Below are 14942 nucleotides of genomic sequence, written 5' to 3'. Positions count from 1 at the left end.
CTTAAAGGTAATAAAGGGGTGAGTCACCTGGGTATGTAAGTATCTGCAAGCACAGAAGCCCTGAGACAGCGTGGCTTGTGTGTTTGTGAAACAGCGAGAGGGCCAGACACAGTTGGAGCAAGAGGAAAAGAAACAGGAGACAAGACAGAGCAGCAGGGAGGGCAGGGGCTCCAGAGCACACAGGACCTCCTCAGCTATTGTCACGCCTCTCTTTGGCTTTTACTCAGAAAGTAAAAGAGGAGCCCTTGCAGGTATTGAAGAGAGGGGCACCATGAGCCTGCTTGCATTTTTAAGGGATCATTGTGGCCAGTGTGTGGAGGACAAACTGTGGAGGTATATAGGGTGGGGCTGCTTCATTGGGCCAGGAACACCAGGTCAGGATCTGAAATCCTGGCCCTCAGTGAACATTTCTTGAGTAAGTGAATTGAATGCCTGGGTCTAAGGCCAGCTGAGAGTCTGTGAAAAGAATAAGACAGAAAGGGAACAGGAGGACATAGTTATCAGGGCCTCAGGAAGCTGGGACTGTGGCTATAAGATCAGCCAGGTAGAAGGAAGAAGTAAGTGAGATTAGTAACTAGTTGGCCAGCAAGCCAGCAAAGCCCACTACAGGAGCCAGTCCTTCAGGCAGGTGGAGTTTGTGCCCTCCCAAGCACTTGTGTTTTTTCCACTCACCTAATACTTATTGAGCTCCTACTGCGTAGCAGGCGCCTTGAACACAGAGCAGTAAACATGAAAATCAAGAGCTTGCTGCTTTGCGGGGGAAGATGGTCAAGTGATCATACAAATAAGAAATAAAATAATTATGGGTTGTAGCAAGTGCTGTGAAGGATACCGTATTGATATAAAATAAACGGGATCTAAGCAAAGATCCAACCAACCAAACAGTGTGTGTGGCAGGGGGTGGTGGGGGCAGTATTCCACACAGAGGAGACAGCATGTGCAAAGGCCCTGGGGAGTGGAAATCCACAGTGGTTCCAAGAACTAAAAGGAAAACTCCATGGGTTTGAAAGTTAAGCAGGGGCCTTGGTACGTCCCGTTTAGGTGGTCCAGGACTGTAAAGGGCTGTGCAGGAGGAACAGGACTGGGAGAACAGGTACTGGGAGTAGCAGCTGCAGGTGGGTCCTGAGCTCCAGGGATGCTCACTCCCCCAAGAGACCCAGGAAAAAGCTGTCAGCACCAGCAGTTCCTGGACTCGCTCAGAACTTCAGAGGGCACCAATAACCATTGTTAAATGCCCCACGCATTTTAATAGGTTTATACATGAAATTGTGATAGGAAGATGTAGGAGCTTATTTACTGTTAGTTCTTTATTCCATGAGAGTCACATTTCTGCTTAAAAACAGAGAAAGGAAAAAATAAAAATACAGGGCTTCCCTGGTGGCACAGTGGTTGAGAGTCCGCCTGCCAGTGCAGGGGACATGGGTTCGTGCCCCGGTCTGGGAAGATCCCACATGCTGTGGAGTGGCTGGGCCCGTGCCCCATGGCCGCTGAACCTGTGCGTCCGGAGCCTGTGCTCCACAACAGGAGAGGCCACAACAGTGAGAGGCCCAAGTACCGCAAAAAAATAAAAATACAGTAACCCCTTGGTAGTTGCAGGGGGATGGCTCCAGGAGACCCCGCTTATACGAAAATCCACAGATGCTCAAGTCCCTGATGGGAAATAGCCATAGTACAGTCGGCCCTCTGTAGCCGCAGGTTTCACACTCACAGCTGAATCCGCAGATGCGAAACCTGCAGATAGGAAGGTCCTGACTGTACAATATTCCTTCTAGGTGGCACCCCAAAACAAAGGAACTCTATACTAATACTTTTAGCTCAATTTTTGGATTAAAATAGAAAAGGGAAAAACAAAATCCATGGGAATGCTAATTAAAAGTAGCCTTCGCCATACATTTTTTAAAAATCACATAGCATGACAGTTCTATTCCAGCTAATATGAAAAATATATATTAAATTTATGATATCCCACTAAGGGAAAGATCCTACTTCTCAAAATAGAAAAAAACAAGGTGGGGATAAAACTCTTCTAGATGATACAGAGAGGGGAACAGCATTTGCCAATAAGAAAAAATCACATCCTCTCTTAAATACTTCTGAAATAACATCTGCAACATCTTCCTAACTCACAATACTTTCGTCTCTTTTCTAGAAACCCTGAACGCCCCACTCCTCCCAGGCCTACAAGGGGACACCTGACCCCAGCTGGACCAATGAAACTCTCACCCAGGAATCTGGATGGCAACTGAGAGACAGCTTATCAGTTTTGGCAGGTGGACGGAATAGGTGGGAGACCGACTTAATAGCTCCCCACAGCCATGTCCTGCCGTATGTTCTGCGAAGTGAGAAGGCTATCCAGTCCACAAACAGGTATAAGCTCTTTCTGTGGCTGGATCTGGGAAAGCCAGGGTCACCTGAATACACATGGGCTGAGGCTTCCAGAATTCCCATCCTGCTGCAGACAAGCACTTTCTCCTTGGGCCTCACTTCCTCCATCTAGAAAACAGTTGAAGTGCCTCTTCCAGCTATACAGCCTGTGACTCCTGAGGACAAAAGCAGTCTGATTGGAAGCTGGGAAGCAGATTTAAATTTCCCACCTGTTATGGACTGAATATTTGTGTGTTCCCTGTCCCCCAGATTCATATGTTGAAGTCCTAACCTCCAAAGTGACTGTATTTGGAGATAAGGCCTGTGAGGAGGTGATAAGGTTAAATGAGATACTAAGGATGGAGCCTTAATCCTATATGATTGGCATCCTTATGAGAAGAGGAAGAGACACCAGAACTCTCTCTCTCTCTCTCTCTGTCCTGTGACACAACAAGAAGGCAGCCATCTGCAAGCTAGGAAGAGAACTCTTACTAGGAGTTGAATCGGCTGGCACCTTGACCTTGGACTTCCCAGCTTCCAGAACTGCAAGAAAATAAATGTCTTTTGTTGAAGACCCCTGATCTGCGGTATTTGTCATGGCAGCCCACGTTGACTGACGCATCACCTCTTCTTCAAAATAGGGCGGAGCAGGCTCTCAGATGAGGGTAGTTGTCCTGCAGCACTGCCTGAATGCACACAGCCTGCTTCAAACGGCAGCCACCAGCTTCCCAAGAGACATGAGCGGGAAGGCTCTTCAGCAAGCCCCCAGATCTTCCCTGGCCTCATCCCTTAGCCACCCCTCTACCAGGATCCGGGAGCTGACAAAATTCTGCCAATCCCCCCGGGTGTGCATCCAGCCTCCTCTGCTGATGCCTGCTGCTTCCTCGGTGAGCAGAGGAAGAACCACTTGGCAGATGAGGGGCCTTGGAGGCAGGAGCACAGCCCAGGACTGTCTGGACAAGGAGAACTGGCCCCTCCTGCCTTGTTCCCCAGGCTTTCCTGCTGGGATGTGTGGAAAGTGCCAGACGGGGACCCTGGAGGGTTGGGGAATGGATGGCCCTAGGCCTCCCCTCCAGCCATGCTGCAGTCGCCTGAAATCTATATAGAGGCTCCCCTCCCCCTGTCGTCTTCCTTCATCTCAGTTGACCCACAGCCTCCCCTGAAGCTCACAAAATGCCATTTTCATTCCGCTGTGTTATCATTATGCACGAAGACCTTAATGTTCATTAAGACGAAGACCTTAATGTTCATTAAGCTGGAAGACAGGGAAGACAGAGCAGATCCTTGTCCTGTTTGTTTTGATAATGAAAGCTTGGTTCCTCAAAATCCAATTTTTATGTCTTTTAAAAAATGTCTTGGGCTTGCCTGGTGGCGCAGTGGTTGAGAGTCCGCCTGCCGATGCAGGGGACACGGGTTCGTGCCCCGGTCCGGGAAGATCCCACGTGCCGCGGAGCGGCTGGGCCCGTGAGCCATGGCCGCCGAGCCTGCGCATCCGGAGCCTGTGCTCCGCAACGGGAGAGGCCACAACAGTGAGAGGCCCGCGTACCGCAAAAAAAGAAAACAAAACAAAACAAAAATGTCTCAGCCTCCCTTTATAGCTCTCTCTCTCTCTCAGGCCTACACCTTGCTCTGTGCCCTTGGGAGTTACCTCCTGAAGAGCCTTGAAAAAACACAACCACAGAAGTCTGTCTCTCTCCTCCCTTGGCTTCAGAGATCCTGGCTCCCCAGCTCTCCGCCCCCCTCCCTTTCTACACACCTCTAGACACCGCGCCCGCTGAACAGCATTCTCTCCCTCCAAACTTGGGTCCACAGCCAAGCTCTCCTGAAAACCAGACCTAGCACCTGCCTGTGGACATGTCCACCTCATGTCCTGTGGGTCTCCACCCCACAGACCCACCTGTCTCTTCCCCAAACCAGCATCTGCTTCTGGCCCCCGTCCCTCTCAGGAACCTCACCTGTGCCTAGTCACCATTGCTATTAAGCTTGGGCTCCTGCATCTCCTCATTCCCTGATCTAGAGCATCACGGAGCCCAAGCACATCCACCGCCCAGATGTCTCTGACTTCTGTCTTCTCCTTGACACACCCAGTTGTGCCCTAACTTTCTCTCCTCTGAACTTCTCCAATAAACTCACAACTAATTACCAACTGGGGAACTTGGGACAAGTCACTTTACCTACTTGAGCTTGGGGATGAACTCTGGTAACATATGTAAATATCAATCACCTAGCAAGTGCCCAACAAACGTTAATCCTTCCCCCACTTCTTCAGGCCAGTTCTCCATGATGTGGTTTATCCTCTAGGGACAAATCTGATTTCTAGATCTGTAGTTTGCCAAAGACACCCCGCAATTTTCTGCTTCCAATCATTCAGCCGCAAGAGTATTGAGTGTCTTTTTTTCCCCATCTTAAACCATGTTGATATTGTATAAAATGATCTGGTTATTTTGATTTATCTAAAATTTTCAGATCAGGATGATACCTGACTTTTTAAAAATAATTATGAGTTTTTTAAAGCTTGTCTCAGGAAGTTTTTATAAAACAAAGTAGAAAAAACTCATTCCCATTAGGCATTATCCTTCCTTCTCACTCTGCTTTTGGAAGGATTTTCAATTCAAATTGAGGATAAACTGTATTTTCACTTAGAAAAACACATTCCCTCTTAAGAATAAATCCCCCCGCAAAAGAGCCATATCTTTATATGTGTAACAATTTAACATGAAAATGTTATTGATCTCTTTTCTTCTTATTATTCTTTCCCATCATCTCTTTAATGATGGAAATTTAGGACTGCACAATCATACGCGCGCGTGCACACACACATCCTTTGTCTTTTCAGATTTCTTCCCAACAAATCCTCACAAATGACAGTGATCAGGTTTAATTTAAATTATTTTAGCTGACATCAGCTTAGGGCCAGATCCTCAATATCAAAACAGAATGGAAAATTTAAATAAAACCCATAGCTTCCGCCAAGTTATCCAGACAATTGCCTAAAGTTCTGTATCTCTCAAGAGAACTGCTTTCAGATCAACAGAGAAGAAAAGGTGTGTTAGTGTGTTGATGACTAAAGGGACAGATGGCTCTGGAGTTTGGAGCTGAGTGTGTGGGCTCTGGAGACAGACCCTCTGAGCTGGACCCCTGACTTTGCCCCTTAAGAGCTAAGGGACTCTGGATGAGTTGCTAACATCTCCAAGTTTCAGTTTTCTCATTTGGGTTGTTGTGAGGATTAAATTAATTCATATATAGAAGTTAGGACAGTGCCTGGCACATACTAAGCATTCAGTGACAATAAGAATCACTATTATTCTAGATAAAATCAGTGCCCCTTCCAAGCACCATAAGCCTGTAGGCAATATAATGTAATGATTAGAACCTTTTACTCAGACAGCCTGGGTTCAAATCCTGACTCCACTACTTACTGGCTGTGTGGCTCTTGGCAAGTTACATAACCATTCTGTGCCTCAATAGCTCCATTTGTAAAAGGTGTATTAAAAACTGTACCTGCATCATGGAAATGTCCTGAGAATGAAATGAGACAATGTGAAATACTTAGCACATATAGTAAATGCTCATTGAAGTCTGGCTGTTACTTTTCTTTGCACTCTATGAAAAAAAGGTTAATTAACTCAAAACTGCTTCCTGAACCACACAGAGGTTTTCAAAAGGCTAGTGTTGTAAGGGTTTCCACTTTAGCTGCTGATTAGACACCAAGCTGTATTACAACACAGCTCCTATTTGGAGGTTAACCCGAGGTAGGTGGCGAAGGCCCCTGGGATCAAAGGAGGTCAGACAACCCCTCTCTCTGCAATTGGCAGCCGGTACGTGGGCATGTGACTGGGCTCAGCCAATCGGATGCTTGCAACTGAGCGGTGGTTTCTGAGAGAGAGTGGGGAAGGGTCCGAGGGGAGGGGAGACTGAGGGCTGACCTCTAGAGCATCATTCACTTCACCCACAGCACCTTCACTTTTTCTCTCTCCTAAAATTAATTACAAAATCAACACATATTCTTTACAACCAGAAGAAGCATCCATAAATATACTCAGAAAGTGTGATTAATCTCTTTGCAAAATATCCCCCTCAATTTTCCCAGCCAATAACCTAAGTCCCTCTGCAACTTTTTCTCCCTACTTAACAGTACATCGTAGTCATCCTTCAAGGTCAGTGGAAGTCTATCATATGCGCCCTATTATGGCTCCATAATTTTCCATAACATAAATGAACCACTGTTTTTCCAAACATTCCTCTTCAGATAGACACCTTTTTTGGCTCTCCATCACAGTTTTAAATGCACGTTCTCATTGACCCAGCAGTCTCACTTTCAGGACTCAATCCTACAGAAATAAAGCACTAGTTTGTATATAAGCCTGCACAAACAAGGTTACTTACTGATGGCAAGTTGATTGGAGTATCAGAAACTGGAAATAACCTAAATGCCCAGAAATCTCCCCTAATCTGTGCTTTTATGGCATTTTGTTTGGGCAAGAGGGAGGAATTTCAACTGTGAAAAGTGATTTATGAAAACCACTACTCAAACCCAGGTGAGAATTGAGAACTTTAGGTTCCTTCCAACAATGAAACTTTAGATGCCCTTCATTTTGGGGAATCTGGGAGGCAGGAAGAAAAAAATAAGATGTGTACGTCAAGGTCAGATTACCACAGCACAAGTGGGTCATTGTCAGATCTATTTCACCCACATGGACAGCAAATCTGAATCCTCAGGGAGCCCAAGTTCAGGTTTTGCTCCTATTCAGAGTCCTAGACTGCAATGTGCATAAGAATCACCTGGGACTTTTGATAAACTGCAGATTGATTCAGCAGGTCTAGGGTGGGGTCTGAGATGTTGCATCTCTAACAAGCAACCAGGTGATGCAGATACTGCTGGTCCAGGGACCGTACTTTGAGTTGTAAGGACCTAATCAATTCACATCTGCTGCCTGAACTGAATTTTCCTATTTTTCAAATAATGTGGTCGATTAGGGTGACCAACCATCTGACTTCTCCCAGGACTATTCAGTTTTGCACTGAAAGTCCTGAGTACTAGGAAACAGAACAGTTGGATTAGGGCAGGGTCAGATAAATCAGAGGCCTGAAAAGTAATATAAATGAATGAAGTGGGCTGGTTGGAGACTTTGGCAAACAGAAGGGCTTAAATGCCCACTCTGAGGCTCTACCCAAGGGTCTCCAACTTGCAACATTGGCACACATGACCCCTCAGACTCCGTGCAGCTGAGAAATGCTGTAATAGAGTTTTTCTGATGGCAGTTGTAAGTTCCCATAGGTGATGGGTCACTATGAAAATATTAGAAATCAAGCACTGCCCAGAAAAGAGATGAAAATGCTTCTAAGAGAGAGCAGAAGAGTCTGCCCACCCACTCAAAAACTGAGTATGGTAGCCAGCCTCCAAGATGGCCCCCAATGGTCCTCACCTCCTTGTATTCACATCCTTATGTGGCTCCCTCCTACAATGAATAGGGCTAAACTGTGTAACCAACAGGATACTGTGGAAATGGAGTGTGACTTCCAAGGCCAGGTCATGAAAAATACTGAGGCTTCAGTACTGTCTTGCCACTTTGTTAGACCACTCGCTCTGAAGGAGGTCAGCTGCCACGTTGTGAGGATGCCCAAGCAGTCCTAGGAGAGATTCATATAGCAGGATACTGAGACCTCCTGCCAACAGCCCCATGAGGGAGCTGTCTTGGAAGTGGACCTTCCAGCTTCAGCTAAGCCTTCAAGTGACACAGCCCCAGCCAATATCTTAGATGCAACCCTATGAGAGACTCCGAGACAGAACCACAGTCAAGCCATTCCCAATCAAGCACTCTGAAAACTTCTCAAGGATCAAAGACCCAAGATGTTGCAAACTGGCAGCCATCAGGGCCAGAAACAAGTTTTATTCTGCCTGCACATTTTTTTTAACTTTTTATTTTATATTGGAGTATAGCCGATTCATAATGTTGTGATTGTTTCAGGTGCACAGCAAAGGGACTCAGCCATACATATGCATGTATCCATTCTCCCCCAAACTCCCCTCCCATCCAGGCTGCCACATAACACTGAGCAGAGTTCCCTGTTCTACACAGTAGGTCCCCTTTGGCCATCCATTTCAAACATATGCCTGCACATTTTTCTTTAATGTGAATTAGTTACGAACATCTAAACATCAGGATGTTCCCATGCGAATCTGAATTTCTAGTACCTCCTGAAAAATGGGAAGAGCTTTCATTCCTACAGGTCAAGGATAGGCCAGACTGAGCAGCACCTGCCCCTTTAGAGTGGACTGGTATGCCCTGCATTAGCACACCTGCCTCCGCCAGCTGTTTCTCTCCCTCGTTCATATCACTTGTTAAATTACCTCCTGGCACCCACGAGTCTGTGATCCTTGACTTAGAGATCAGAAACCTTTTTGTCGGTGGTTCTCAAAGCGTGGTCCTGGGACTAGCAGCCACAGCATCACCTGGGGACTAGCTAGAAATGCAAATTCTTGGGTCAATCTAGAAACTCTGGGGTGAAGCCTAGTAATTTGAATTTCAGCAAGCCCTCCAGGGGATTCTGATGCATGCTAGCATTGAGAACCACTGTTTCTCACAAATAAGGTTTCTTGCCTTTGGAAACTGTGTTAGTTTTCTAGGGCTGCCATTTTTTAAAGTACTACAACCTAGGGGGCTTAGAACAACAAAAATTCATTGTCTCACAGTTCCGGAGGCAGCTCTTGTCTAGAAGGCTGAAATCAAGTCTCACAGTTCTTGTCTAGAAGTCTGAAGCAGGCTCCCTCTGAAAGCTGCAGGGGACTCCTTCCTTGACTCTTCCTAGCTTCTGGAGGTTTGTCAGGAATCTTCAGCGTTCCTTAGGCTGCAGATAACATCACTTCCTCCACCTGGATGGATGAAGAAATCCTCCATCTACACATGGCATTCTCCATGCGTATCTTCACATCATCTCTGCTCTGCGTGCGTCTCCCTGGGTCCCAATTTCCCCTTCTTATAAGGACTCCAATCAAATTGGTTGAGGACACAGCTGAAGACCTCATTTTAACTTGATTACCTCTGTAAGGACCCTATTTCCAAATAAGGTCACATTCTGATGTACTGAGGGTTAGAACTTCAGCATTTTTTTTTTTCCTGGGAAGGGGGGTACAATTTAACTCATAAGAGAAACAATTTTCGGCTGTGCAGTAGAAGAGACTTAAAATGTCTGAGGGTCCAGCTCTACCAACACGCAGACCCAGCCCCCGGCCCCACCAGAAATGCCTGCAATCTGTACCCAGGTGCTCTCAGAGGCACAGTGAAAAGCAAGAAACTGTAAGCAATTTAGTCTCAAATAATCTGCTCACCTGTCCTTTATTCCTGACATGTATATAAATAAACAATATGTTTTTTAAATTGAAGACTAATGCTATGATGTACCAGACACTGGACTGCCAGTCCTGATTCTCTGTCGTGGCCTTAAATTTCTTGGAGCCACAGATTTCTCGGCTGTAAACCAAGGGGTGATCTATCCATAATCTCCCTTCCAGCTCTAAAAGCCTGTGACTAATTGACGATTAAATGAACTTTCCGGGGCTTCCCTGGTGGCGCAGTGGTTGAGAGTCCGCCTGCCAGTGCAGTGGACACGGGTTTGTGCCCCGGTCCGGGAAGATCCCACATGCAGCGGAGCAGCTGGGCCCGTGAGCCATGGCCGCTGAGCCTGCGTGTCCGGAGCGGGAGAGGCCACAGCAGTGAGAGGCCCGCATACCGCAAAAAAAAAAAAAAAAAAAAAAATGAACTTTCCGTTTCAAAATACCAAATCCCCTCCTCCATCATTAAATAAATCACTGTTATGTTGGATGGTGTGGCTGTACTTAATGAATCAATCAACATGCATGTTTTGTCAAATGTCTGTTGTAAGCGAAGTAACTTGTCCTCTTTTCACAAAGCATTTGAGTTAAATAAATCTGTTAGTGACCAGATAAAATACTTGAAGCATCTGTGGTCAGAGATGAGTGAGTAGATTTCTGACCCCTCGATAGACTAGGGAGGGGTTTGGCAGTGGTGAGAACTCGTAAGCTGTGGGTCAGCTTCTGTGCTGCGGTGCATGGTTATGAATATTGCAACATGATAACTCTCACCCAGAAAACCCACCTCGTAATCCAGGGCTAAGTTTCCACTCTGTCCCAGGGTTCTAACTCGAGTTGACTCTACATCAAAAGAAGGAAAGCTTGTTTGGCCAAATACCCATGGAGCATCGGTTTCAGGAATGTGACATGCTGTTAAACCACAGTCGTGTAAGCTTGTGGCTGCTGAGATTTTCCAAGGAAGAAAGTTTCACTTTTCAAAGAAAAACATGGCACCGCAAAGCTGGAGAGACATAAGGTGAATGGCGTCGATTGGCCTCAAGAAACATTTTCTCCCAAAGAACACCTCTTATGTGTGAGTGTGTTCTGGGGGAGGGCAGGGAAGCACATGAGAATGAATTTACAAGATTCCAACAATGAGACACAGCTCCTGCCTTTGAGTAGCTTTTCAGGGAGCTCTGGGGAACGTCTCAGGGCATTGCCCCAGAAGCCAGGTCAAGAGGATGGTCAGCATGGCACAGCTGGGAGAGGCGTAGGGGCTGCAGGAGCAGACACAGGACCTGGACCTGCAAGCAACAGGTCACAAGGCAGGAGAGAGGTCTCCCAGCAATCAACGCAGGGATTCAGCGTCTCTGTGAAGACCCGCATCAGCCTCCCTGGGTCCCCCCTCCACATTTGGCTTGGAGCTTTGACAGAATGATCACCAAGGACTGCTGAATGCCTCTGGAAGAGGATGACAGGACGTCCCGTCTCCCTAGATTGGAGTTAACGCATTTCAAAGTAAAGTGAGTATCTGAGCGGTTGAATTAATACAGAATCAAGTCTCAGAGAATCACAATTCTTGAATTTTGGAAGGGAATTTGGGAGTCACGTAACCCAACCTCTCCCTCTGTGTCAGAATCCTTATGGCTGCTAGGTTATCCGCTTCAGTTTGGATGCCTCAATTGACAGGGAGCTGCTGTCTCCCTTCTATGCCAAGCTCAGTGACCAGTGGTTTCCCCACCAGTGTCCATGAAATCCAGGGTGGCAAGGTACAAAAAAAGTTGCAGAGGGACTTAGGTTATTGGCTGTGTCATCACCAGAGGGCTCTAGTTGCCTCAAAGTGTTTTCCTTATATGGTGCTAACATTTCCTTCCTTCTCACTTACCCTCCTCAGTGCACGCTCTGTCCTTCAGAACAGGTCTGAACCCGCATTTACTACAGCAGCACTTTAACTATTGGAAGGTGGGGCCTCCACAGCTTCTCTAAACATTCCTAGTTCCTCTCACAGTGCTTTTGTGGGGCGGCTCCTGGACCTGGCGAGGGTCGTCTGAACCCTGACTAGTACGCACATGTCCTTGGAAAAACATGGGCCCCGCTCCCTAAAAACCGAGAGCCATTTTCCAGGGAGAGTGAAAGCAACATAGATCAAGTCATGGGCAGTACGTGGGCAACGCTCAAAACCAGAGGCACAGAGACACGGTGGATGGTGGCTACTTTAGAAGCTAAAGGACGGTCCAGATCAACCCCGCCGGGGGTGACTCTTCCAGAGGGGCTGGGAAGCCATGACCAGGCCTGAGGCTGAGTATTTGCTAAGCCCTGGGTGATTGTAGCCTCTCACTGTCTGGGGCAAAAGCAGGCCCCGGGCCAGAGTCTGTGGACCCTGGATTTCATGGACACTGGTGGGGAAACCACTGGTCGCTGAGCTTGGCATAGAAGGGAGAAGCCCGCCCCCTTGTGGACCTCTGGGGGGTGGCAAGGTACAAAAAGCACCCTGAAACCTAGAAGGAGATGAGGGGTCTGGGGGGGAGCAGCCGCTTCCTGTCGCTGCTCCCATTTCCCCAGTTGCCTGCAAGACAATTGATCTCTGGGGTGTCACAGGGCTGGGGAGTGGTGGCAGGGGACATGAAGGTAAGTTAGGATGTGGAGACTGCTGGGTCTTCTGGCAACAGAAAGTTGGAGACAAATCAGGCAGGTGTTACTAGATGTTGGGAAAAAAAAGAACGAAGAACGAAAAAGCAGCAGGCCTTTCCTGGTTCTGCCACGCCCTGGGTGGCCCCAGGCAAATCACAGTCCCTCTCTGGGCCTCCCAGGGCTAAGCTGGGTGAAGACTACAATCCCTATGAATGCTGGTGCTTTATGGACAAAGCTGGATGCCTTCATATGCCAGTCCTGACAATGGTCTGTCCTTGGTGGCACCACACCCCTGACTGAAGAGAAGGGGGGATGGGAGGCAGCCAGGGCAAGGGGTACGTGTGGAAGGGGAGACAGAGGCCACCAACTTGACCCGCTTGGCAGGTCTACCCAAGGCCCAGGAGGGCACAGCACCCTCCATCACAGTGCCAGGCCCCTGGGAGCCCCAAAGAGTCCTTTCTCATAGTGGTCTCCTGTCCTTCCACAACACTGGCCAAGTCTAAATCTGGAACAGTGGCCTCCTCCTGAAACACTTCTCCACTGGGTGACGCGTGAACGCTGACCCAGAGGAGGCTGGGCTGTAAAACACGCTTGCTCCAGACGTTGTGACCAGGGCCCATCTAACATCCACGCGGCAGCCACAAACATCGATTCTGCCTCACACGAACACACGTTGAAACTGCCTTTACTCAGCACTAAGCGCATTATCAAAGATTGTGTTCTTAACGTATTTTCGAGATAAATTCTGTACTACTCTGTAATCGATGAGTCTAATTAAGCTAAGTGTAGCCCTGGGAGATGCAACCCAGAAGCACTTTCCTCAGAGCTCTCCGGATAAAAAATATAGGTGGATTTCAAAAATTAAATTATATGCTAAAATGGCTCAAATTTCTTTCTGCACTATGCTCATAGAGACACGCGGTCACGGTGTCACCGAAGACAGGGTTTTGAAACACTGACTGTCCTCTGGCAAAAAGAAAAGTATTGAAGCCCTTAAAAAATGACCTTGTATAAATTATCCGAAATAATGTCCTCAGGCTAGTGTGCTCCTAACTGGAATGATCCAGGGCGAATGTTATGGGGGGGAGGGGGGTCAGCTTTGTACACCACAGTACACTAAAGCTTTGGCTGAAAAAAAAAAAAAGCCTGTAATTTCTCATTTTTAAAAAAGGCATTTATAAGTTATTATAAGGTATTATAAATTATTATGTAAACACCCCTTAAAAAACAGAGGATTCCAACCTTAAGTTACAATCCAAGTTCCACCTAAAAAACTAAAGTCAGGTAGAGCATGTAATTCTCATTGTAGTCAGAACCCTTTTCAAACACCTATTTAGACCACCTAGTTTTTCTGCAGTATTGCCAAATTCTAAAATTGTAATGAAAAATTTAAAGTCCAAAACCTACAAGCCATCAGAGTTTCAGTAAGCAGATTGTGCCATTTCAAAACTGAAAATGTGCTTGCATAAGCAAGTCACTGGGCTAACCTTTCTGGATTGAGAGTCTGGCCTTCAGTTCAGAACATGGCTATGCCAGGGTCAGAAATGTGACAAAACTGCACTTTCACGGAGGTTAGCCAAGGTTCACAGGGTCATGACTGGGCCATTTTATCAGTCATGTCAGGCTCACACCCTATTGCCTGGCATAGATAAAAACTTTATCTGTCAGTTTGTTAAATTTACTCCTCCTGCCTTATTTTCAATAAAGAAAACCTGGACTCGCTTATCTAAACCAGAGATTGGCCTTTTCCAATACTGTTTTCATATGCAACTTCAGAGTAAAGGAAACACGCCAGTGATTTGGGGTCTCATTTTAGTCAATAACTTTGTCTTACCTAAAACTTTAATTTCAGAAAACAGTTCTGACACTGTGCAATACCATAGATTTATTATGTTTATTAAACATACTAAGTTTATGGCTGAAGGTGTTATATTAGATGATCTTCTCAAAGTGTTCTCTTTTCAAATTCAGCTTTCCCTAAAGTAAAGCAAACCCCTCCCCCAATTTTTAATTAACTTTGATAGATTTTCCAAATAGAGAATCTAAATTATCATCGAAAACGTAACAAAATTACCTTTAGACTAACTCACACACATATAATACATGCTTTCTAATAACTGTTAAGAGAAAAAAACAGCTAAAGTTTCTTCCTCCCAGAAAATAGATATGTACAGATGACAAATAAAGCCACGAATGTAGACATTTAGAAATCTCGTTAGATATACAAATATAAAACCAGTGAGTTTCCCCCCACAGGAATATTAAACGCAACACAAGCACCTTCAGATTTTACTTTATTTGTAAACTATCCAGTTCATTATTTTAATATTTAAAGACTGTGGTATTGTAGAAGAGACACATAAATATTATAATATACATTTAGGAATTAAATATAATAAAATCAACATGACACTAGGTAAAAACGCATATGTACTCTTCAAATAAGTCTGAGGTCTGGGCATTCCCGCCCATCAGATTTCCCCCTGGAAACGGGTGAACCTTGCCGGGAGATCATCCACAGGACACACGGTGGGACTCGTTTTCATTGTAGGAGGTCCATTTAGAAGCTGCCCACAATGCCTCCTGGCCAGCTCCACTGTAAATATTTTGAGAAGAATTTTTGCGAACTCTTTCC

General features: G+C 46.1%; 1 protein-coding gene across 1 annotated transcript in view; it reads right to left on the bottom strand.

Moving 5' to 3' along the window:
• Positions 1–14778: 14778 nt before the first annotated feature.
• CYP26A1 (cytochrome P450 family 26 subfamily A member 1) overlaps positions 14779–14942 on the bottom strand; it is a 3420-nt gene continuing 3256 nt past the window's right edge. The window contains exon 8 of the mRNA XM_007471568.1: positions 14779–14942. Coding sequence (XP_007471630.1) covers positions 14779–14942 — 164 coding nt within the window.

This window comes from Lipotes vexillifer, unplaced genomic scaffold (genome assembly GCF_000442215.2).
Source record: "Lipotes vexillifer unplaced genomic scaffold, Lipotes_vexillifer_v1.1 scaffold325, whole genome shotgun sequence".
NCBI lineage: Eukaryota > Metazoa > Chordata > Mammalia > Artiodactyla > Lipotidae > Lipotes > Lipotes vexillifer.
The sequence above is the reverse complement of the archived record's forward strand: the minus strand, read 5'-3'. Positions and strand labels throughout refer to the sequence as shown.